General features: G+C 30.6%; 1 protein-coding gene across 1 annotated transcript; it reads left to right on the top strand.

The window, feature by feature from the left end:
• The first annotated feature begins 271 nt into the window (after positions 1–271).
• LOC131845814 (very long-chain-fatty-acid--CoA ligase bubblegum) lies at positions 272–27,768 on the top strand. Its single transcript, XM_059194937.1, has 16 exons — positions 272–403; positions 11,180–11,279; positions 14,133–14,337; positions 16,036–16,170; positions 16,603–16,804; positions 17,938–18,039; positions 18,820–18,966; positions 19,580–19,689; positions 20,575–20,715; positions 21,180–21,245; positions 22,842–23,060; positions 23,751–23,985; positions 24,839–24,979; positions 25,242–25,367; positions 26,159–26,279; positions 26,996–27,768. The coding sequence occupies exons 1-16, from the start codon at positions 401–403 to the stop codon at positions 27,070–27,072; spliced, it is 2,130 nt and encodes a 709-aa protein (XP_059050920.1). The 5' UTR covers positions 272–400; the 3' UTR covers positions 27,073–27,768.
• Positions 27,769–27,786: the final 18 nt, after the last annotated feature.

Raw genomic sequence — 27,786 nt, 5'->3', positions numbered from 1 at the left:
TATATCAATATCTATAAATGTAAAAATAATAATTGAAATCAGATAAGACCTACCTACCCAGTTTGCGGATACACTTGGCGCTAAATAATAAGATTACCTATAAACAATGCGGTTACAATATAAATTTATTTATAAGTAAAGATAAGATATTAATTTGGTTAACACTCGGATTCGCTCCAAATCTTTGTATATCTACCTATGTGGTACCGATGTGGTAATCAAGTTGATATCCAAAGCTAGGACTGTATTTTATCAGTTGGGGCTGAGAAAACAAGCGCGCGCGTATACGATACACACGTCGCGCACCCAGTGATCTGCGCGGTTGTTTGCCTAAACGTGCTGCGTGACGGGTGTGACTACAAAACGCCGATTTAAAACGGCACAGGAGCAAGAGTAAACCATGGTAAGAATCACCATATTTTTTTAAGTATACGTAAAAATCTAAATATAAATTCCGATAAAATATTTCTTATATATTTTCTGTAAAATTATCCTTTAAGTACGCGAAATGGGCTCATGTATGTCATATAGGTTGTGAATTGAACTTTATACCTGTATCGTACGATTTATTCTCTCTTCTCGTTGATGTTAATATATTTCATTGCAAAATAAGCCGTATAATATATGTAATAGGGAAGGTTAATAATAAATATGCATGGTCTGTTTGTTGTACACAAGCGTACCGAGTAGGCAAAACGCCAGTTGGCTGCCGCAGTCGCGTCGTTTCGGTCGCAGAAAGCTGCGTTCAATATCGTGACGTGACGACCTACAATCGGGCTCAACTCGTACTGTACACATTAATTTTGCATAGGACATTTTCTATAATGTGATATAAATTAAAATCTGTGATCTATGAGCTGTGTTGCATTTAAAATAGCTAATTCATAATTAAGGAGGTACTGAAAAAACAAAGTTTCTGAAATTTTAAATCATACACAATCTTGTATCGTTACTCTTAAAAATGCAAAACGGAATACTTACCTAATTGTTAAATATGTTAGAATTGTAATATAAGTAGACCAACCAGTCTAATGATGAGTAATGCGTGATCTATATAGATGGATATCTATCTAACACTAATTTAAAGCGTGAAAATACCTATACTCATTTAATCATAAAATGCTTCACTAAATAACTCATTCAATGAGTCATGATAAATTACGTCAATCATGAATATGCATACCTACCTGAAAGAATGTGAAAGAATACGGCGAAGTTAAACTTCGTATCTACAGATCTACCCACGATGCAGTCAATAATATCAGAAAAGTGAAATCAATGAGTTTTTCATATACATACCTTAAACATGTGTAATTAAAATAGGTAGTATAATTATAAATGTTAAAGTTTTGCGAAGAGCATAGAATGTTCAGTAGGCCGATATTAAATAACTTTGACCTAGCTGAATGGTATTGACACAGATAAACGATCGATGTCCTATATTTAATACATTTTTATCCCAGTGATATTATATTGTTTGCTAGTGTATATCCGATAACTATAAATTTGAAGACGTAAATTAGTGTGGATTCATACCATTATTATATAAATCATTTATTACAGTTGGAGTTAACCAACATATGAGTAATTTCTATATGATTTGAATTGCATGTAAGTTTACAATCTGTCTTGTATATCATACAGTAAAACGCCGGTGTGTGAAACTTGAATTTCCTACAGATATCACGACAAATTGTACTGACACACCCGTAAAGTATCTTTAGATACCATAAAGATTAAGGTAACTTTGGACTCGGTAATTTCCCTAGTATAATTCATTATTCAAAACAAAATTATCCTTAGAATTCAAGCGATTTAGAAGGTTCAGCTGTTGTATAGAGGTACGACTTTATAATTCTCTGTTAAATGTTCTTTGCGTAACAGACAGCCAAAAATCGTTTTAAAATCTAATCTGAATGGGTGTAAATATAGGATATACATAAACATTTTTTGTGATAATTTTCATGTGAGTGAATTCCCATATGACGCTGTAGATATATATCTCAAGTAGGTAATCTCCAACATGTGCTTCTAGCATTACCGGGCTTTTTCTTGTCTATCATCTGCTTACTCTATAAATATAATTCTGTAAACAATATTTTCCATGCACTTTGAGGCGCGCGTGCAGCATGCTACATTAGTGAAGTCTAGTCGTTGTCCGTTATTGTTAGTAAACACCCGTTAGTTGACCGTGTTGCCGAAATTAACATACTTCCAAGAAATTAGTATACCTATTTATACGCCGGTTAGAACTCATAAACCTTAATCATGATAATAACATTTCACAAAACTACGTTAACTAAGATTTTCTGAGTGTAGGTATACATTCGTATTACAATTTACTTGTAAACATTATATATAATTATAAAGCACTATTATAGTATTAAATAATTGGCGTGATATTTTCAATTATTTGTTTTATATACATAAATAGTCATGGTAAACCCCAGACAAATATAAACATGACTGTATCCTATAGTAATTATCGATCCTTCGACCATCGTAACTAAGGGTCTATGATTAACTGCTAAACCACCCAAGTTGTAATAAAGTGGATTTTACCATATGTCAATTTGAAGAATTAAACTTACTGTATTGCATAAGATATAAACTTACTACACATGTACTTTCAATTATTTGTATTGTGTGGTGGTTCACTCTTTTGTGGAACTTTCTAAAATGTACCGCTTCTTTTTACTCTTTTACTCTCGTTGTAGGATTGTTTTCTTTGTACAAACATGACTGTAAGTTTATTTAATTACATTACTGATAATTATGAATAAGAAATACTTGGGAAATTAATAATAACAGGAACTTAAACAAACCAAACATTTCGTTATCAATATGTGATTCCACTAAATTACTTAACCAACAGTGAAAGTTGTTGGCCTTAAAAAATAATACACGTTATGAAACCAATCACTTAAAAACTTCATTTAGAATATATTTACTAAATAGAATAATATTTTTTTATAATATTTCTGCATAAACAGACAAATTTATAATCGTACAGCTGTTTACGACGTCTATGGTTTACTTTTTTGAGATAAAAGATACTGTACGTCCATCCTTGTAATACAATCTATCGTAAAGTTAAATTTCATTTCAATCCCGTTTTTTTTATGAAAAGAAATCAGGTAACAAATGATGATGCTAATGTGTGTAACATTATGCTAATGTTACACACATTAGCATCATCATTTGTTACCTGATTTCTTCGCATACTTGATCTTATAATATACCTTCCCTCTGGTCATTATTATCATTATTATTACATAGTATAAAACAAAGTCACTATCGCTGCCTGTCCCTATGTATGCTTAAAGCTTTAAAACTACGCAACGGATTTTGTAGCGGTTATGGTTAATACATTGAGTGATTCAAGAGGAAGGTTTATATATATAATACATGTATCTACATACGGGCGAAACCGGGGCGAGAAGCTAGTTTATAACATTAGTATGGGTATTACCTCCTTTCCTTTGGCATGAACAAATAGTTCACTATTACAAATACCATGAATGGACTCAAGCCATCATTAAGATCAAGTAAAAAAACCTTTCTGCATGTTTTCATAAGGCTATAACCGGCTCATGGTTGGCCTTGCATTGTGAGGGAAAAATAATACTAATATAGAATATTTTTTAAATAGAATATCTTAAGGAAAATATATTAAAACTCAGTGCTGTAGACACTAATCTAATAGGTTATATTTTAATACACTTGTTTTATAATGATTGAGATTAAAACCATTATCGTTCGCTCCATTACATGGTATGGTTCTTTCGACATAATATAACAACACTTGTATCTACGCTATTCAAATGACTTGATATAGGGACTTATATATTATAGTTTTCCTTATATGTATTCTTTTGTAACAACGGAAATACCGTTGCATTCATAAGTTATTTATATTTTAAGTTTAGTTGCTGTTGAAAGTATATTTATCGGATTTTATTAGTAAAGACGTAAACAATAATATCACTTACAGACTATATAAGAAATTAATAAATTATCATTAGTAATTTAACCTTTCTTACTTCCAAAAAACATCACCACTTTACTCTGGTGATGGTAGTCTTATATCGAAAAGGCATGTCTATAGTATTTATTTACAGATCGATGAATACTATAATATACTAACTAAGATTTTCACTATTTCTGAATATAATCATTAATTCTCCAGTATTTTTCGGATATAATTTGACACACGAAGAAGAAGAAAAATAGGTGTAGGTAATATAGTTTAACAGATTATTTATTAGTAATTACTTACATAATAAATAAGGGTTTTGTTATATTTTAATGTTTCTAACCAAATAAATTGTATTTAGGTACCATTATACCCCACTGTCAAAAACTTAGATAATAGTATCTGGTATTATAAAAAAATATGAGGTAATATAGATAATTCTTACTATCACTATAAAAATTTATGATTAACATAATACCTCTGACTTGACTAATAGGAGATCCTTTTGACCGTTAGGTTTATAACCAACAAGGCTTAACAAAACAAAAAAAAATAACATCATGAATATTGTCATGATGTTGTTTTTATTGTTTTTTGAAAACTTTTGAAGTTTAGAAATATTTCTGTATAAAATGTATGTAAAAGAACAGAAGATTAAAATGGCTGCTGGAATTGTTTCAAGCAGAACTAGGTCCGGAAACGCGTACTATCTGACTAAATACAGTTTCACCGGCGCCTTCGGCGAATACAAATTGAATCGACAATATGAATCATATAAAGTACAACTTTAATCTCTTATTTTTTCCTATAATAATCTATACATAAAAGGTCCATTACGGCATAAGATAGCATATACGACAACACAATTGACACATGCGATATCTCTAAGTTTTATAGGAATAATTTCGCAAGTTTAAAGTTTAAATTAATTCATTTTTACAAAAATATGTATTCAGGTACCAATATACATTTTTTTGTTATATTTTGTGTTATGTTCCTACTTTCTAAATTGGAGTTATTTACGAAGGTCTGTTTACTCTTTTGGTGAATGATTTTTCAAATAATTCCTTCTCATTGCATTCCCCGTCGTCTAAATACAAAGAAAATAATGTGTAAACTTTGTTTATAAAATTGTTCTGGTTTCGATTCAACGATGATGTCTCTTATCTCTACCAAATATTTATATAAGCAGATGAGATTAGCATTTCTTATTTATTGCATAATATATCTATATAGATTTTCGTAATAGATAAGTACATTATTATACAGGCGGTAACAAAACGGGTACAGTTTAATATTATAATGCTAATTAGGACTGTAGTAGGTAGTTACTACATATATATTATAAAACTGAAAAGTTATTTCCAAGTATGATCGAAGGTCGGCATACTAATCGACTATTAGCTGATACTAAAATGGTATCAAAGATTACCGTTGGAACTAAAAAATATTATCAGTATTTAATTGTGTTTTATACACAAGGTAGACACATTTAATTTTATCATTTACCTCACTCATTATCATCGCTTACGGGTAAATTATACACATTTTTCTTTCCGCTATTAAAAAACTATAATGCTATATACTATATATTTATATGAAAAAACCTAGTTATTTCTGTATTCAGACAATAACTAATATTATTATCCTTTTATATTATGTGTTGGTTTAGTAAAGATATTTAATCGATAGTAAATTTACTAAAAAGAATAAAGTCGAAGTGATATGTAATGTCTCTATCTATACTGCATACATATCTGAGCATTAATTAAATGATAATATAAGCAGGTACAAAGATTATAGTGCGGTTTCCACAGTACTGACCTTAGAAACAAACATAGAGACGCCTGTCTCTGACACTGCAAGCTTAAGGCTAGCCGCACATTGCCGATAAAAGTCGAACGAACCTTACCGACGATACTGCACTATTGGTTGCTATACCAAGCTTTCTTTGGAAATATACCAATGGACTGGCGTCATAGGCATGGTGCTTCCGGATGGAACCCAATGAGATTTATGTCTAGACTTAAAACAATGTAAACATGAGTAAAAGAACCAAAGTACAATGTGAACGTTAATAATGCACTATAAGTACTATATAGACTACTATGAACGCTAACTTTGTATCTTTTATACAATATTATACTAATACGGTCTTATTCATAAAACATAAGAAGCCTTTAGAAGCCCACTATAGCAGTGCTATAAAGGCTTTACAAAAATCTCTATTAGACTTTATACAAATTCGTTTGCGTATGTGTGTACCACTGTCTTACCTAATTCAGACGTCATTTAATTCATGAGATGTGTTGTGTTGAAGTGTATGGATCGTCGTCTAAATATTAAGAAAATTGCTTGTTGCTCTTTTAAACGATTTAGATATATGTATATATAAATAAACATACTTAGTGTTATAGTGTAGTACTAGGGAATCTATTGACTTTTCGCACTTTGATTAACTGATAACCCTTGGATTATGAAATGTTATCATTTTAAAACCTAGTACTTGGTTGGTTCCTACCTATGTAGGATTAGGTTTACATAATCTCTATATTAATTTAAAAAGATTATGTACCTACTGAATACAGTATTTGTTAATATTTTTTATTCAACATCGTTTAATACGATGTATATGTTAGGAAAATTATATGAAGAACCTCCGAGTATGTAAATATAAACACTATTTTAAACATATGTTCATCATGTGTAATTAAGGTATTTTATATATTATGTAAATAGTTTATATGACTATTGGTGTAATTACATTTAACCGATTTTTGTGTATGTTCGCGCTATCTTCGTGATCTGGGAACCGATTATAATATATTTTTTTTAGAAAATAATAATAATAACCGGCTTTATGGTAAATTTAACTCAGCCTCACTTACCAGTGTTTTTTTATTTCATTCACTGGTATCATTAGCTCAGTCTATCTAATAACTAATATGTTAAGATTACTTGGCAGAGTATAATTTCAAAATTATAACAGTTATTTTTGGTGAAGAGCGTTTTTGTATGTTCACGTTGAGTACATATATATATATACTAGTCTATTTCTGGTATATTAAGCTCTGTTTTGTTCTACTAATTATATTTTACAATAAACTCGAGTCCTATATAATGATTAAAAGCCTAGAGTAAATTTTTGTATCAACATTAGGTAACAGTAAAAAAACAAATATATTAAAATAATCTGTAAATATTGATACTATTATTAATTTTGTAATATACATAATAATAAAGTCTTATAAAGGATATTGTTTTATCTTAATATGTGCATACAATTTAAATCCGTATTATTAAAATACATTACGTAAATAGATAATAGAGTCAATAAATATTGATTATTTAAATTTCTGAAATGTTGCAGGTATTATCATCAAACAAAAACAATATTCATTGGATTAGATCCAAGTATGACGATACCATAGTAGAGGTTAGGAGGCAACATTACCACTTAATTTAAAATTTAATAAAGTATACTAAGTGAAATAGAGAAACGTCAAGCATTGCGTCCGTGGTCACTTAACAATGCTTCTGATTACTCTACCTGATTTTACAGTCGTGACGGTCTATTATATAATTAGAAACATGAAAACAAAAGAATTAATATCGTCTCAATTCGTTGTAAATATAATCTACTAATCCATATTAACGTCAGCGCTACGCAGCACGATCTAATCACAGTTTTATAACAAAACAAGTTCACTTTTGGGTACGGCAAGCGTGATAGCAGTGATAATAGGTAACGCAAGTTAGTATGTTTTAATCTGTTTATATTTCCATTAAGTTTCAATTTATTGTTAAATTTGTACATAACAATGATGCATGCATGAGAAAAATATAACTTCGTTTATGTAGGTAGAACTAGTGTAAGTATGCAAAATAATAATTTACTATTTACACCAATATCCACATATTCGAATGCAAAACCTTTGGAAATTCCAAATGAATAGTTAGTAGTTCCAAAATTATAGAACGGAGTTTGTAGAGAAGTGTATTCATATTTAAATACTTGTACTTACTACGATATATCTAACTTGAATTATAATAGTGTATTATTACTATTGAGGCTAGACATAAAACAATTGTCAGCCGAGTAATATTAAAAAAACGAAACCATATCTTATTTTTATAACTTTAGATATACCTACTTAAACTAAAGAAAATAAATATGACATTATTTATAAAGGGAACCTGTATTAGTTTGTTATACCACAGATAACATAATATTACATAGTTATACTATTCCATTTTTTAGGGAAATTATAAATATATTGTGTAAAAATATAAATTCTCCATTTTCTACTTACATTTTAATACCTATATTTGTCCGAATAATGTTAATTTTGTTATCTTCTTAAAAGATACTAAGACATCCACATAGAATTTATACTACATATCACATGATTTATAAATTATTTATGCAGTTAATTTAAGTGGGATTTCGACATGGTAGGTACAATATGCTTTCAAATAAAATAATAATTAAAACTTTCCAGCAATTATACGTTACAACAAATAAATTAGGTACTCTTTTTGTTGGCAATTTATCAACGATTTTGAAGATCTTACTATATCTAGTAAAGCTTTAAAAAAGATATAAGTAAAGCTTATAAAAAGTTAAATGCAAATTTTTCATAAAGTTTATCATCAAAAACATTTAAAGTGCGAGAACATTGCATAGACCGATGACCTCACATATTTTGGGGAATACATAAACCCAGATGTTTAGAGGCGTTCCATGTGGTAATCTGTGGGGGAGCCCAATTTTTAGTCATGAATTGGCGATGATGAATACCTACTGTGATATTTTGTACCGAATCATAAATATTAATTATTATTTTCACGAAAATTCTGTAATCATCCTACTAATACTATTCTAATATAAATACCAGTAAAAGTACTGGTTCTAAATATAGATGTCTCTTCGTCATAATATCCGTGTAAAAAATGACCGAACCAAAGAAATAGTTATTTGGTTCGGTCATTTTTTACACGGATATTATGACGAATACATTTTGGTGTACTTAAAAATTTAAAAATTAGGTAAGGGTGAAAAATATATATCAAAGAAAATAATAAATATTATATCCAGAAATTTGTAATTATCTACGGGATTATGTAATTACTCGCGCCATCTAATCAATTCATTTAATTTGGACGTCACTAAAGATGTCAAATTATACTGATGTATATGTGATGAGTATGTATCGTAGCTATTTTCCGATTATCAACAATATCGTATATTATATTTTATCACTATCATTCGACTCACAGCGATGATAATTCAGATTAGCGTATTGTAGCGGCCCCTATATATCTATTTCTAAAAACCGATTTTTACCAGATTATTTTTTTCTAACAAAGTACAGAGTATTAATGTTCTTTTAGATAGTAGCCATAAAATTTGACGGCGACCGCCGATTGAAGTGATGTTTTTGTATCTGTTATACGCTTTATACGTTATACTCTATTTTTATAAAATATTTAATAGTAATTAAAATTACTTGTTTAAATATTACAAGTTATTAAGATTTAAGACTTTCATATTTATTTGAAATTCTCACTATATGGTTTATTTATTACTTAAACTTATTAATTATGTACTATAAATCTAATGAAATGTACCTCGTTACTGAAATACAGTTTAACAAACCGATTGCGTTCCATGTCACGTGAATGATACAGACATATCTCTGAATCACTCTAATTTCTCCGCCAGTTGTCTCACATGTGTATGTTTTCACAGTGATGATGTTCAAATATTATACCTATAGAAATGTAAAGTATTGCAATCTTAATTATGGGCACTATCAACGGAAATGAGTTGCAGCATCGTAGGTAGGTACTACGTAATAAGACAATTGAGTATTGCGGCAACCTAGATTTTCCACAATTTATATTCACTGGTCACGCTACACGCTTCTGCCTATGATTATAAAAACGCCATAATAACTGAAGACAGCGTGTACGTAATTAAATTCTGATTGCATATTAAGTATAGGTATACAGGTTTAGTTTACTCTAAGATTTTCTATAGACATAACCGGGCAACATGATCGATTTAATAATTTGAAACTTTTCTATATTTTGACTAAACTTCTTGATTAAAATTGTTCAATTCATTTATTGGATTCCTACGTTGTATATCGATTATAACCAACCCTATATACATTTACATAAAGCCGATCTAGGCTAAACCCTATCCAGCCAATGACACGTACACAGAATAAAAAACTGAATATATATTATAATATCTGAATATATATAATATAAAAATCAATGTTGATTCATACATGTTTGACGTACCAATTAACTAATTACATAAAATTTTACTTTTTCCCAGACTATATAGCATTTAATAAACAATATATTTACATTCTTATATCATACATCACAAGAAAAACGAGTAAGAAAATTAAAAATCTTGTGTATCTGGATTGCTTACAACAAAAAATAACGGACGGCTAATGTAATGAGAATTGGCAAATGGGACCTTGAAACTTGATCAAAACTATTGATTATAAACACAGAATTAATATTGGACTGTTAAATATAGACTATGACTAAACGTAACTACGGAATACCTAGAAATATAGAATAGTTTAATGTAAGGGTTTTATATATGCAGTACAAAATATTCAGATCAATCTATAAGTGAATGTATATTGTGTCTAATAATAAAAAAAACTGTATGCGAGTCTCAACCGCAGACGACGGAAACACGTGCGTGACTTTAATGATAAAACTTGCGTATATATTTTATACAATAACATTGTTTCATTCCATTCTATATTCATACATTAAACTAGCTAGACTCGCGACTTCGTCCGCGTGAAAATTAACAGAAAAGTTATTTAGAATTATTTATTTAGAATAATTTATTTAGAATAGTTATATATAATTAGAGAATTTTTCTAAAATAAAAGTGGCCTAAATTACTCCTTATTACACCAGCTACCTGTCAATAAAAGTCCCGTCAAAATTGGTGCAGCCATTTCAGAGATTAGCCAGACAGACAAAAATAGTATAAAATGTTATTTCGGTGTATGTACCGTATGCATATTATGCATGTAGTAAAAAACGGTTATTTCAATATTACAATCAGACACTTTCCTTTTATTTATATGTATAGATATAAAAGATAACTATGGATTGAAATATTAAAGTTTCTCATGTTTTTTTTTATTTTTTCCATAGGATAATACAACAGTGACCGTGGAGAACGGAGAAGAAATAGTAAAAGTGCATAAAATGCATATATCCAAGCCAGTTCCTAATAGGACCTCATATATGAATGGCAAGTATCATTTTAGTTTAAATATCCTTTAGTAATTTAATTTTGTTCCTTGGTTTATAATGAATTAGTATTTAAAGGGTTCGTGTGTTTAACATATTTTTAGTGCGTGACACGTAAAATGAGAACTCGCTATGTACTATATTCCACTGTATCAGTATATGAACTTATTAAGGGTGAATAACATTTTAACGTGAATGACATGGTTTAGGTTTATAACCTCGAGCGGTCATTAACGAGGTTAAAAGAAATCGTTAATCATATGACTCGTGTGGAATATGTATTTACGTTACTATTACGTATCTATCATAAAAATTGTTGGTTGATTATTCTAAATGAGAAATCATATCTACGAAATAAAAAGTTGTACAGTTGTTCTGATCTTATACCACACAAAAAAAAATTGAATTTCTGCGGGGTTATCATTATACTCCAGTCTAATCTAAGTGTAAATGATGCTATCACATTTTATACCTGCATAAAGTAACGCTCAGCCAATGAGGGCTGAACACATACCTACCTATTCATTTGTGATCAATAATGCATCCATCAGTGTTTGTTTAAAATAGTAGGTATATATTGGAACATTTTTAACCAACCAACCACGTTTAACCAAGGTTAAAAAAGGAGGTGGTCTTCTCAGTTCGGTTATATTTTTACTGATTACTACGTCGGAACTTCATCATTTGTGACCTGATTTGTAAATTTTTTTTTTATTAGGTATGTCAAAATACTAGTCACTAAAATACTCCTAATGTACAGCCTGTACTTGTTACTGCTTGTGACATCAGATAATGAATGATGATGATGATATTTCTGGTTTTATTATACATTTCAAATTAACATTATGATAAGAAGATACTGATAGCTAACCCAGTTTTCATGTAGTATTTTACTTATATTTCTATTTATTAATTTGGCATAATATTATTTAACGTGTTATATATTAAGTTATTTACGTGAGTTCTACATTCTCTGCAAAACAACATTGTCCATCAAACCTCTCTCCTGGTATCTGGGTTCATAACCTAGAGATACACATATAAACAATTAATTTTATAATTATCGAAGTGATGTGAATGCAATGGTCTCAACCTGCTATTAGTGATCAATACTAGATACTTACTTACATTTTACTTACCTATAATAGATAATGACTTGTATGTACTTCTTACCAGAAAAAGTAGTACAATAAAATGAAAAATAATTACGAGTAATTCTTACCGTTATATCCATAGTTTTACTATATCTTATCTAAATAAAAAAAATGTCTAACACACTGCTTTCTATGAAATAAATATATACTGAAAGAGATTATTTAGGGATTTAAGATATTTAATCATTAATACTGTAGTTTTTATGTAAAAAAATTTGTAGCATTTAACATAATCCAATATTTCTAGATAATGAGAATAGAAATCAATCAAGAATACTCTTTTAATTAAATATCTCACTCTCTCTCTCTTATAACAATATCACTGCAACATAGTAAACGAATATTTAACCAATTATTGTGACTCAATGAACATACTTACATGTAGGTTTATTTGTATAGATATATTTATACGTACAACATTGTAATAGATAAGTTTTGTAACAACACGTCATTTAACGATAAACTAAATTAACCCGGGAGCCTCACCCCTGCCCCTATGGATTAAAACATACCTACTCAGTAGAATCATGTTAAGTAGGTGTTACGTTGACCACGAAGACATAACACCGTTATGAGATAATAAAATAGACTTTTTTCATGACAATAAAATAGAAGATATTAATATTCCCTATATTTATTTATTTAAAGCGTCTCACGCAGTACGTTGTAGATGTTGTTATATTATTTTTTGTAATATTAGATTGTCTTGTGAGTGACCCACTTAACACTAATTACAATCCATATCCACAGTTTTAAATCTAAGTAGGTAAATCTAAATAAGTAACCTATTCATTGTAAATTGGATAGTGTCTGTTATAAACTGTCAAACTTTAACAGATATGTTTTGTTATCTACGTTGTATTATAAGTTGAATCACAGACATTGCTTCTTGACATAGTAACCTACAAACTCATGTCATTCCTAGAGGATACTAGAAATGGTCCATATTATTTACATTCTGATGTCTACAGACTAGTTAGCAGACTCTATAATTGACAAGTTCGATATAAAAATATTTAATATAAATCATCATCATCTGCTTCTTCCTTATCCCATTTATTTGGGGTCGGTAATATGTTTTTCGCTTCCAAATTCCAAAAAATATTTAATATAAATATTAATGTATAATTTGAGTAATAATAAGTAGAATACCTAAATGAGAAAGAAAAACTTAGGAATACAGATACAGGATAATAATATTATAATAAGATATAGGCCAAAAGGATCTCGCCACAAAGAAATCGGCAGATATTACTTTAAACAAAAAAATGCTCGATGTAGATCGAATTTGTGACACACTGTGTAGTATTTTGCTTCTGACGTAAGAAAACTACCTACTGACTGCAACCACATCTGTGTTAGGCATGACTGTTTCTCTAAAATACTACTTATTACTATTAATGTGATCTATAATATTAAGGATAGGGTTCCCCATAACAATATTACTACAATAGAGTATTATGACGAGTTTTTTTAGCAAAAACGTGTTAGGTAACATGATGTGACCTTTGACGATAGATCTAATGACGAACATATTCACGTAAATACCGATTGGTTACATTAAACTTACATGTAGACACTTTATCTGTAAAATGTTTAATTATTATGCTATGAAGATGTATTTAATATGATCTACTGTTTGTTTAATATTATATTATTAAGCAGGGGGCAACTAAATTATTTGAAAGTTATATTTCCAGGCCCCGACCAGCTGCTTCCTGCAACTAGCTATATAACGACATACGCTGATGGAGCAGTAAAGCTACGGATCGCTCCTCGAGGTTTAGCTTCTGAACGACCACTGTCAGTACCGGGCTTACTCAATCAATCAGTTGCCAGATATCCTGATGCCATAGCTTTGGCGTCGAAGAAGGAAGATGGAAAATGGCATAAACTTACATATACGTAAGTATATGGTAAATTATAAAATTATTTAAGTATATATTATGAAGTCCAAGCACTTTTGATAGTTATAGGGACTGACCAGGACTGGAAACTGATCTCTAAAAACCATCGATATTAGTTTTGGATGATTTTGTCACGGTGAACCTGATCGACTTATTTATTATTACCTCATCCTATAATTCTCGACTGGTCCCCCAACAGTACCTATGTGAATACCGTTGGTGTAGGCTTGTGCAAATGTGCACCATTCTATATGCTTCTATTTAACAATTGTTCTACTATGTTTATATCTATAGGTTTAATTATATGATTAAAATCTATATTTCATTCTGTAATAAATCCTTAATAATCATGGTAGCTATTACATGTTAATCGTTTGCTTCATGTAAATGCTCTTCGATCACGTGTAAAAATTTTGGTGCACCCGGCGGTATTATGATAAGAAAAAGTCAATGTACTTATTTTTTCAATGTGTAATGAAAACATGAACATTATGTACATATACATATAGAGATTAGTATCGCTTGTAGTTGATATTTGACGAAAATTTAGGGATACTCGCACTTATATATTTTTTGTGAACTTATGATTAGTTGACCCATATACCTCTTACAATTAGATGTTGCCCATCTAATTGTAAGAGAATACTTAGTTTATATACTGGCAGCGCATTTACAATGAAAAAGAAAAATATAAAATATACCTGTTCCTACTTTCGAAGATTCTAGATTTTAAAGTGGGAGTTCATTATTATTTGTACCTGTATAATAACGACGATCAAGAAATCATATTAACGTCTAGAATCCATTATTACACATTCATACATGCCATATCTTATATGCATATACAAATGTAGCATATATCTGTAAAATAAAAAGATGTTTATTTTACTATTTGTTCGGAACCCTCTGGTTGAAAGTCCATGTCGTACTTCATCTGTTCTTTATCTAAATGTAATATTGATAACATATCGAATCAATATGTGATTCTGAACTACTTTAGGGGATTGCATTAATACTTTTACATGTTGTATTTTATTTGATCTTTGTAATTATAAATAATTGTAATGATAATAATACTTACCTACAAGCATATCTTCACTTCCAATATACCTAAATATATAACTCCCACTGCAACTATAACATTTAAGTTTCTTTGTGCACAATACGACACTGAACACAAGCGTTTTGTTCGATCAAAGTTTAGATTTGCAAGGTCACAACAAGTAAAAAATGTCTTTCAACAAAAACGGTGTGACGGTATTCGATGACGTATGTTCTCTATTATCTGTAGATTTATTATAAAATAATAATAGACAACAAATTACACGTGGATATTACATATTAGAGAGATTGTTATATCTGGTTATACTATGGAACTTTAGTGAACTGAATTGTTTAAATTATTTTGTAATAACACCCAGAATAAAACAAGTAATCATACTAATGTTTGTATGATCAGTAATTAACTGAACTATCGGAGGCATTGTGTTAAAATACATGGTTAAACTTCAATCCTGGCAACTAACTTGCGTCACAGTATAGTTTGCAAAGTCCGTGATCGGTATCGAAAAATTCTTGCCGGTTAAGCACTATCATAATAATATATACCTACTAGTTCATCGTTCCAGAAGTATAAACAAATAAAATAATACTTTTCTTACTTAAATTAAATGTGAATTTTTCTCTTACCATTCAGACAATATCGAGAGAAGGTCCGAATTATTGCAAAAGCCTTTCTGAAACTTGGTCTGGAAAGATATCATTCAGTGTGCATCCTCGGTTTCAACACTGAACAATGGTTCATTGCTGATTTAGCAGCGATTCATGCTGGGTAAGTAATAAGCATAAGAGAATTTTGCATAGAAATATTTTCTGTTTCTTCAATAAATATTACAGAGTATCTGGGTTATAGTAGTGTCTAAATTCTAGTAAAAATGGACGAAATATTAAAATGTATTGATCCCATATATAAAACTATATAATCGATTTTTTATAAATTGACCACCGGTCATTCCATTTTAATGCCACAGAATAAAATCTATAAGATAGTATTTGACTCTATAGACTCTTTTAATTTCACAACACAAATGCAAGGAATTCATTCATTTTGGAACATGCGAGCTTTATACTTAAACTAGTTAAAAATTGCTATATTACTATTCCTACGTCAATCTAAAACTACTGAATCCTATGCTGAAGTTTAGGGGCATAATAGTTTTTCATACTCGAACATATAAATATGACATCAAACATTTTTATACAGAGGTTTCGCTGCGGGTATCTACACAACAAATTCAGCAGAAGCTTGTTTCCACTGCCTAGTGACGTCTCGCGCCAACATCTGTGTAGTACAGGACAAGAAGCAGCTGGACAAAGTACTGTCTGTACGAAACAAATTGCCCCATTTAAAAGCTATTGTACAATGGGAGAATCCTGTCGATACTTCAATACAAGGACTCTTTTCGGTGAGTATATTTAATTCTGTATACATATTTCCAGCATTTGTGGTATGGTGATTAATACTGTTGTCTTCATCGCTGCGGCTTCCATCGCAGCACAATGCAATGATTAGTAATCACGTAATGTTTGTACTGATCTGAAAGTTTTTAAATATATTTATAGTATGTATAGCATGTTGATCAGCTGATCAACCGTCTAACGTTGAAAGCACAAAGTATGTCTGTTTAATGACATCTGATCAGCAAATGGCATACTAACTCTCGCGGACTGGCAAACAGCTCAATAATACACACCGATAACCGATCACCTGAAAGTGATAAAGTAGGTACTAATTTCAATGAATATAATCTTATTATTTGATACAACTAAACTCTTAATACTAAGTAAAGTTATTCAGATCCCAGCCTTTATTATATACTAAAACACCATTGTTGTTAGATTTTTATTTATGGATTTTAACATTAAAATAAGACGTCTGGGATTTTCGCAAGTAACGAAAACAATCCAGTAATATCAACGGTGAAGCTAAATATACCGAATCTTTTATTGACATATCATCATAGTACTACGGGCTTTATCGTCATCCGTCAAATAGGTACATATTGCGTGAACTTGTGGTCATTACGATAAAAATACTTTATATTGGTACCTACTGTTTGTATGTAGATTGATACAGATCATCTACAAACATAATTACCAACAATGATTTGTATTTTATTTATGTTGAATATTTTAATTCACTTTGTAAACAAAACATTGTTTATGAACTGTCTCTGGTCACTGGCCACCATATTTACCACTTACAACTATTTTTAATAGTAATACCTAATAATAATAATAAGTATTTATATATATATATAATAAGTATTTACTAATCTTTAATATTCATATTAAAATTTCAAGTAAACTACTATATTTTACTGAAATATAGTCAGATCAGCTAAATCATGTTATCTAAATATTATATACTAGCTGTGCCCGTGGTTTCGTTCGCGTTTTCGGTAGACAGGTCCGGAAATGGTGTAAGTCACCTCAGACTGAGGTCTTTCAGCCCAAAATGGTTCCAAAATATCTTCCTAACGAATAAAATAAAATAAAATACGAATGTATGTAAATGTAATAATGGCGAAATTTTCAGTGGGACCAAATTCTGGAGATCGGAAAGAAGGAACCTGATGATCAATTAGATTACATACTGAAACATATGGCTGTGAATGAATGCTGCACTCTGGTATACACGGTAAGAGACAGATTTAATGGAATATATTTCAAAATTGTTGATATTTGATCCTAGAACAAGCCTCTAGTTTCTGGTCCGTATTTGTGACCTTACACGGTGTTAAAAGGGGATAATGCGATGAATAACAATTATTTTTAATTTACACTAATTACATGCCGCTTTGGACAACTATAGGTACTAATGAAGTAAATGAGACTTAAATCTTTCCTGTACAGTATTGTCAAATCGGTCAATAATATTTTAATAGAGAAATTTACCCAAAATTCCTAACTCTTTGGTATGATATTTGAAAGAAACATTTTATTTCATACAAACATGGCACTAGTAATTATAAAAACAATAAAAATATCCAAATACATATTTAGGTGCAGCCGTTCTGAAGTGAGCCCTACATACACACCAATAATTGGCATTAGGTTACGGTCCGTCCTTGTTATGTAATGTACGTATCTGCACGTCAAATTTCATTAAGAACCGTTTAGGCGAAAAAAGTAACAAGCAGACGAATAGACTGACACACTTTCGAATATATAATAATAGTATGGACTAATAGAATGCTAACTAACGCCTTTGTCAAGATGGACGTTGACGGTTAAACAAAAATAGTTAATATCAGTAGTATTTACACTATGTCAAATATATAAAGATAATTTTAACATAAGTTAATGTACGATAACAACCAAACGCGAATTGTTTAATAATTTAGAATCATTAATATACTATGTACCTACATACATACTAAGTTGATTCATATATTCATAAATTGATTTTATATTTCAGTCGGGAACAGTGGGTTCGCCAAAAGCTGTAATGCTGTCTCACGACAACCTGACTTGGGACGCTTTTTCCATCGGTCAACGTGTGGCCGACGTCTACGTCGGCGAGAAACTGGTTTCGTTCCTACCTCTAAGCCACGTCGCTGCGCAGGTACATATATTTTCACGCTTCACTTTTATTTTTATACTATATATTGAGAGCACTTCGAGTAATGGTTTACCTGATGGAAAATGAAAATTGTCGGTTACAGCGCCATGAATATTACTATTATGCTATAGACCGTATGTTAGTCATATCTACCTGTATATTATCTACATGTTATCATACATCAGCTGTCATACAATTTCGGTAGAAATACAAAAATATTATATTTTGTACTTCACACCAGAACAAGTAAGATGGTAGCAGTAAACCTACCACGAGATACGTTTATTTATTATTTACCTATTTTCTATACAACTCATACTTAAGCATCAATGTCATTATTAGGAATTTTATCAATTATTTCAATTGTCTTGTCAAAAAAAAACTATTAATATCAAAAGTACAAAGTGTGTTTTAATGTTAACTACTTTAGTTTTTATTAGTTTCTCGCACTAGATAGGAATGTATGTTTTGAATACGTATGACAAAATATTCTTGCAGTTAGAAGTTACATGCCTAGAATTTCTAGTTTCAGTTCCAAAATATATAGATATTTAGGAATAGAAACTAATATGTCTACATGTATGAGTAGGAAATGAAATAGTGGTTTAATTAACAGGTGGTGGACATTTATACTACGTTAATGCACGGCGTTACTGTATTTTTCGCTCAACCCGACGCATTAAAAGGCAGTCTAGTCGAGACCCTAAAAGAAATAAGACCTACTAGGTAAGTACGTACATCATGATTATTATTATACTATGTATTCTAGCATATTTAGTAAGAACATTATTTTTAATTTAGTCTAAGTGATTGCCTCAGTGGTTTAGCGGTGTAGCACCATGATGGTCATGAGTTTAATTTTCGCTCGATACAAATATTTGTTATCATGATTACTCAAATCAATACAAATAGTATTAGTTTGAGTGCGTCATCACTCAAACGATTTCTTCAAATAGGAGTAGTGATCTACACGTATACTACTGTTATATATATTCTAATTTATATTATAAAATATAATAGATTAGTTTACCTTGTAAACGGAGTGTCTGAGTGTGTGTTTTATCAGGTTACATTAGTAGGTATAGTACAAGATCATTTCTCACTTCCACATATATTTATAATGTTAGCTTAACTCATTGTTAGCTAATTGACGTCAATTGCGAATTTTCCGCAAGTACCGAGTAGATATACAATTTCTGAGTTATTTTAATGTTATACAGTTTACAGTATGACTGTAGATATATTTTTGGTGACCAATGTGGATTTTTATGGAAGGGTAAATCCATCTGCGTAATTGGTTTTTAGTAAGTACCCTGGCAACGAACAATGAAGAATAGGTAAAAGAATAAGTACGTAATCAAATTGGTCTCCTGTGGGGACCGCATGGAAATCAACACGTGTTCTACAAATATTTAGATGTCAATAATTGGCTTAACACTCATTTTCAAAAACAAAAATCGAGTTTAAGCTAACAGCGCTGAACTGATTGCGTACGAATGAAAAATAATCTATCATATTATACAAAAGTTAAGTCATCAGGCCAGTAACAATAGAAATACAAAAATATCTCCTTCTAGACAGATAACTGATCCTTTCTTACGTTACCAATAGGTTTTTGGGAGTACCTAGAGTGTGGGAGAAGATGCACGAGAAGATTGTAGCAGTAAGTTCCACCAGCGGTTTCCTTACCAGATGCATTGCAAACTGGGCTAGAGACAAGGGTCTCAAGCACCACCTTGCCAGGATTGATGGGTAAGTTTATTACAAATATCACTATTAAATGTAGATTGAAATTTGTTTTCTGATATCAGGCTTACAAATCTGATTTAATATAAAATGTTAATAAGGGTATGTTGGACAAAACAATTATGTGACGATCAACATAATAAGCGAAAATGGCTCCCCGTTGTCTTATGTCTTATAACACAAATTAACAAAATTAGCACTAATACATTATTAAATTGGTATAAGTAGCTACTAAATAGGGAATTAAATAACACTGACTGATTACGTTTCAATGTTTTGTTTTATAATTTCATTGCCTTGTCTATTGTTTTATACAAAAGACAAATCAAATACTTAAACAAAAATACAAACATATTTACTATTTATTAACAACATACATAAATATAATAACCCTACAATTATTAAATACATACTGAAAAATATTGTATATGCAATGAATCTGAGCGTTTATTAAATCTTTTGTGCAACAGTTTTCATACGGCCGGAATGCGGGGTCTTCCTATAGACTTCTCTACCCTCGAAATGTTGACATACTGGTATGTCATGTGGAATTAGATTGCGTAGCTAGACTGCATGACGATTGTACTGTAGTCAGTAACAAGTAGCTATCCAGTATACCAGATGTTTTTGAGTAGCATAAAATGCATGTTGCAGTTTTGCAATCCTCTATTTGCCCCTATTTTACTCATAGAAACTATTGACAGTCGACAAAATAGAATATCCTTATTTGTATTTTGAATATAGGTTTTGCATGTGTTTTACATTTAAATTGTAGAGGTTACATAGATTACAACAGGAGGTAATACGTGGTTTTTCTGATAAACCTTGAAAATGAAACGTCCTTAACGAATTTTCCTTTGCATACTTTTCAGAATTCTATGTACAATTAACTACATAATTACATCAAGTACCTATCTAATATTTATCTACTCACATTTTTCTTATGAAAAAACTGATCAAGATAACCTCCGAAATCCACACTCCATTGCATCCACAATTTGCAATTTGTCGGTCACCCATCCAAATAACTATACTATCCGATGTGTATTGAGACCAATTAACAATATTATAAGTAAAGAACACTACAATTCAATATGTATACCTAATATTTATTATTCGGTAAAACTGTAAAGGCCAGCTACGGCCAACAGCATTATAATACGTAGTTCGAAAACTAATATTTCTCTTAAATATTATAAAATATCCGTCGTCATAACATTCATCGATAATCAGGCGTACCGTATGCGTGATTGACACCGTTAATAGTAGAAATAATTACCTATTTTATTTTGTGCGCATTTTATTGTTGATAGACTAGTATACCTATCCCTAGGTACTTAGATAAGTAAATACAACAAGACGTATTGTAAATTGTAATTTTATCGTCCTATCAAATGACATAATGCTAAATGAATAAAGCTATGGTATGATAATAGGTACCCATATATATCAGTAGGTAATATTTATTTTACCTAATATTGGATTTGATAACTGGGACATTGAGGCACATAAATACCTATTCTGGCGGTGATTAGGTAATACCTATCATATATAATTAGATATATATATATATATATAATTTTTTTTTTAAATAAAAACCATTGTAGTACACGTTCTATTATTAACTTTTAGTGTGACAACTGACAAATGATCAACATCGATATTTTCATACGTTGCAGCTTACCGTTAATATAAATAAGCATATTTGAATTAGCAATGATAATGAAGTACCTACATTTCGTACTACATTATTTATCAATATTAATATTATATATAATACAATACGGAAATATATAGTATAGTACCTACGAGTGGTAACCCTAGTGAAAAATAGACTCTTTTAAAATAAAAAAGGAATTTCAGAATCGGTCCTCAGTTGACGGAGATATCGTAGAACATTCACGAAACATACATATAGTAATATATATATATCCATTTGTCGTGTAGATAGGAAAAAAAAGATATTTGGAATTAAAGGAAATTATGTAGTAAGTGTTACCTTACCTAGTGTGTGTACCTTACCTAGTCATTAACTCTTGTAAACGGATCAAACTTATTGAATGTCCTATCCACTCCCAGTAGCCAAACCTAGAAATCCTCAGTATTTATATGATTATTACGACATACGACAGGCAGCGGGGCACATCATTTGGATACAAAATGGCGAAGTCACTGGTGTTTAATAAGGTGCATGCGACCCTGGGCTTAGACAAGTGTACGACATTCGTAACATCAGCAGCGCCATTATCGGCAGACATCAAGAAATTTTTCTGCTCTCTCGATATGCCAATCATGGAAGCCTTTGGAATGAGTGAGCTCGCTGGCGCGCACACTCTCAGTATTTATCCCGGGTAATATTTTGTTATATATTAGTTTACATACAATTACAATTCTAAGTATAAAATGACTATACAATCTATTTTGTCTATGGTTCTGTTCAAATTCATGGCTGCTATTGATTACTGTGACTTTTTATCTGTCTGCACGTGCACATTAATCAGTACTAATAATAGAGTAGATACTTAATTGGTCACGTAAAATTTCGGTAATTACAATTTTTGACGTATTTCGTCACATCGATCACTGACCGATTAGGTATATACCTATCTAGTAGATTTCAACGTAATAAAGAATTTAGAGGCACTATCCAAGTTACAAGTACAAAACATACCGAATTAGCCAGAGAAGGTTAGTGATAATATCTAGAAATAAAATTTTATTTATTTATTCATCCGAAACAATTAAATTGTGTAGGATAACATACAAATTACAAAGTCTAAAGCATAATAACTTAAATAATTTTAATTTCATTTAATTATATTAATTTGGTTATCTCAACAAACTTAGTGCAATTGGTCAACTGAAATCTTTGTGGTCATTATTATAATAATCATTTACAAGAATAGTAACATAACTTATTATTTTAAAACGACCTTAATATAGTTTTAAACAATGTAAACTTGTGAAGAGTTTTTGAATTGTATGGTAAATTATTAAATAATTTTACTCAAATTACTCAAAGAATCGTCTTACTTCTTTAGATTTTCGCTAGATGCTAGTGGGGAAGTACTAGGTGGGACAGAAACCAAGTTTGGCGGCTCGCCAAGTCCCAATGGACCCGGTGAAATCATGATGAACGGTCGCCACGTTCTCATGGGGTACCTCGACGAACCAGAAAAGACTCTGGAGACCCTCGACTCTGAAGGCTGGCTGCTCTCCGGAGATATCGGCAGGCTCGATAGCCGCAACTTGCTGTACATCACTGGCAGAATCAAGGTAAGACATAATGATGACCGCCAAGGAGCAATTGTGTACCACTACCATAAGCCAGCTTTAACGTTTGTTTTGTAACTCTTATGTATTATTTGTATGATTAATTTAGCACAAGAACTATTCCAAATTGGCTCTAGTTCACAGCCACGTTTCTCATAGGTACTTATAACCAGGGCCGAATTAAGTATTAGACAAAATTGACAACTGCCTAAGAGCCCCACATCGGATAATTGATCCGAGCGCGTGATTGAAACAGTTGACAATATGTACTTGTTTATAAAATATTATATCAGTAAAGATATAAAATAAAATAGCATTGACCAACCTTTTTTCAGACAGGGAAGGGCCTCGACTTGTTTTATTCCGGTCAGGGTTATAGTACAAGGTTTAATAGACATTTATCTATATATATATATATATATAATATAGTGTATAATACATATTATAATCCACATAGTTATTAAATTATAACACTATAAATGTTAATTACGCATCTATCTAGGTACATCAGAGCAAGCTCAGCTATTCTTGCTATATAATTTATTTGTAATCTCATCTAGTGAGAGCTGAAAAAAATTAAATGAATTTATTAAGTGCACATAGCTACCCATTACCTTATCATTTCAATAGCTGATTATCACGCGATCGTCTTGTTAATCTTATAATGGATATGCACAATTAAGAGAAATTCTATTAATATCACAATAGTTAATTAAGTGTATTACCACACAGAACCTTGTACTTATGAAGGGCAAATTATTTCATCTGTTCCAATAGATATGTATTATGTACCTAAAAGACGTTAGAAAAGAAGTAGTAACTGTGTATTCTTACATTTTTGGCGTACTGTTTACAGGAGCTACTAATAACAGCCGGTGGCGAAAATGTAGCGCCAGTGCCCATCGAGCAGATAGTCCAAGCGGAGCTGCCACATCTTGGATATGCGGTGCTTATCGGCGATAAACGCAAGTTCCTCTCCATAATCGTCACGCTCAAGGTAAGTTTTATTGTCATACTTGCAATTGCAGTGTACAAATATAAGTTCATACATGTACCGTTGATATTTCGTTTTTTATATGCTGTTCCAGGCTTTAATTTTTTACCTAACAAGATAAAACATAATATTTAAATATCTTAAATAAAAGAATATCTTATTATGCACCTATGCATATTGTTTTAACTATTGAACTACTTTTCCACAGAATCCTCAGTTCCTTATGTTATTAAGTACTAATGATTATTCCTTTCCCATTAAACAGGCCAAACTGAACACGGATACAGGTGCAGCTCTGGACGATTTAGAAAGCGAAACCAGAAAATGGGTGGCTGGTCTAGGCAGCCAGGCTACCACAATTAGTGAAATTTATAAATCTAAGGATCCAGCAGTGAGTACACACTATTATCATATAAGTATAGGGTATACCCAACAGTTAACATAGGCACATGACAGTTAATCTCAAATATGTTATATTTCATTATAATTGGTAGTCGATTTTATAGGAGGAAAATAATAGTACAATTATAGAAACAGGATATTTACCATGAAAATAATATATATAAGCTCCCGATATTTCGACACTGTCACAAACGTCACTGTTCTCGCGTCGACCAATTAAATACCGGGAGCTCATAAATAATATGAAGATAAATATCCCGTTTATATAATTCGTACAAAACAAAAATAACAGTCAATCGAAAGGGTTCTCTCGAGTCCTTCATTGACTGTGATATGATAGATATCTCATTTATCGAACAACAGTTTAAAATAATTTACCTAAATTTATATCTATACCAATATGCTTGCATCTCTAGACTTATCAGTTTCGGCAGTATCTTTATCAGCCACTCAGTTTATACTTTGTATAGGTATGTAAGATAAAGATACTATTTGCAATACATTTTGTATAATAGCGTCACGTCCTAGTCATTTCCTGTCTCCGCCTAACAAAAGTACTATGCTTATAATTAATTATTAAAGAAAAAAGAGAACTAAAATTTATTGATATTACTTAAATATAGGTACGCTGAAGCGGAAATAAACCAGCTACTATACATACTCGTAGCTTGAAGATAAATGAGCATAGCGAAGTAGGATTCTGATTCTTAGTGTTGAATGTATAGTTTAAAAATAATTGACATATATATCGGTATTTTAATCTTTTCCTTGTCCTTGCAGGTACATAAAGCAATTGAAGAAGGCATCAAGCGAGCAAATAAATACGCCATTTCTAATGCACAAAAGATACAGAAGTTCGCTATCCTCCCTGCTGATTTCTCGTTAGCATCTGGAGAATTAGGTATGTTTTACATAGTACATTTAAAATATACCTAATTACACAGTGAATTGTTTGATAGAAATTAATAAGTAGGAATACATTATAGAATAATAAGCCAGGAACAATGTAATCAAAATCAAGAACTATTTTAGGCGTTATGTTAAACCCAAAATTATCATTGTACTTTCTGATATTATATTGATATTTACCGTTCCATCAATTAATATTTTGTATTTTAGCTACATTTTTTTATATAATTGAAATGGCATGCAAACTGACAGTTCACCTTTTAGTAAGCGGCAACCGTAGCCTTTATCCAGGGGGAACCGCGTGGGTTAATCTGACTTGGTACATTGCTAGCAATAAGATCATCAGTCCACTTTACTAACAATCCCCTTTCCCCCCACGGATATCGCGTTATCGTGTCACACCTACTATACAATTAATGCGTTGCTAATCTATAGGACTAAGTTGTTATGCCCCTTCTATAATTTCACTGCCTAATCTGCACCCTAATAACGAAACACAGCTTACAAAGCAAACTGCTTAGCGGCTGAGATTGGAAATACTGAGGTAACCACGCACACGATTTTTTTAGATAATCATCATAGACTAAAATATATTCAATGTTTACACTATAATCTAATCCACTATACAAAAAGAAAAAGTAATAAAATCAATAATATAATGTATATTATGAATTATTTTCATTGAGTAATAAATTATTTTTGTTACAGGGCCTACGCTTAAAATTAAGAGGAGTGTGGTGTATGAGAAATATAAAGATATTATAGAAGGATTTTATAAAGAGTAAATTAGGTAATTCTTTTAGAATGTAGGGAATTGGAATGTAAATTATAAATTATGATAATAATTGTGTTGCTCAATTAATTAGGGACTTAATGTGATTCATATTAATTGTAGGGGTATACATAGCTTATATTTTTGTTACGTAAAAATTAAATTTTATAAAACTGCTTTGACTGTTTAATTTAAAAACAAATTAATGGATTATATTTTTATTTTACTTAAAACTAATAAATTCAATTGCAATGAGTAATGTAATTATAGTAAAACTTATTTATATTACACAATTTAATTATAAGAAAATTGGTACTATGATTTTATAATAGGTGCAAATATTATTGATCAATAAATAACACAATTGAAAACTATACAAAATAATACTCGTTATTTTTACTTACACTATTAAAAACTTTATTCCTATATACATAAAGATCTCCTTTTATTCACTTTCGTAGTTCGTTCTACAGATATGCTAGACATTTCACATCAATACCAGTATCTGATGTATAGTCCACTATATCGAGATATAATCGTCCAAATTGACAAATTTTACATAACAATATTACAATATCCCTGTCTGGGGCGTAGCGCAAATGTGAAGTTTACTTCTGGGTAACGATATTTTTTACACTTGGCGTATTTAATAAGCAAATTAGTGTCTTTACTGAAATCAATCACTTAAATAATAGACAAAAAGTAATAATATTCCAAATATATATTC

The sequence above is a fragment of the Achroia grisella genome, unplaced genomic scaffold, assembly GCF_030625045.1.
Source record: "Achroia grisella isolate CSIRO2021 unplaced genomic scaffold, CSIRO_AGI_Agris_v1 utg487, whole genome shotgun sequence".
Classification (NCBI taxonomy): Eukaryota; Metazoa; Arthropoda; class Insecta; order Lepidoptera; family Pyralidae; genus Achroia; species Achroia grisella.
Note: the sequence above shows the minus strand (reverse complement) of the source record. Positions and strands in the feature narration are given on the sequence as shown.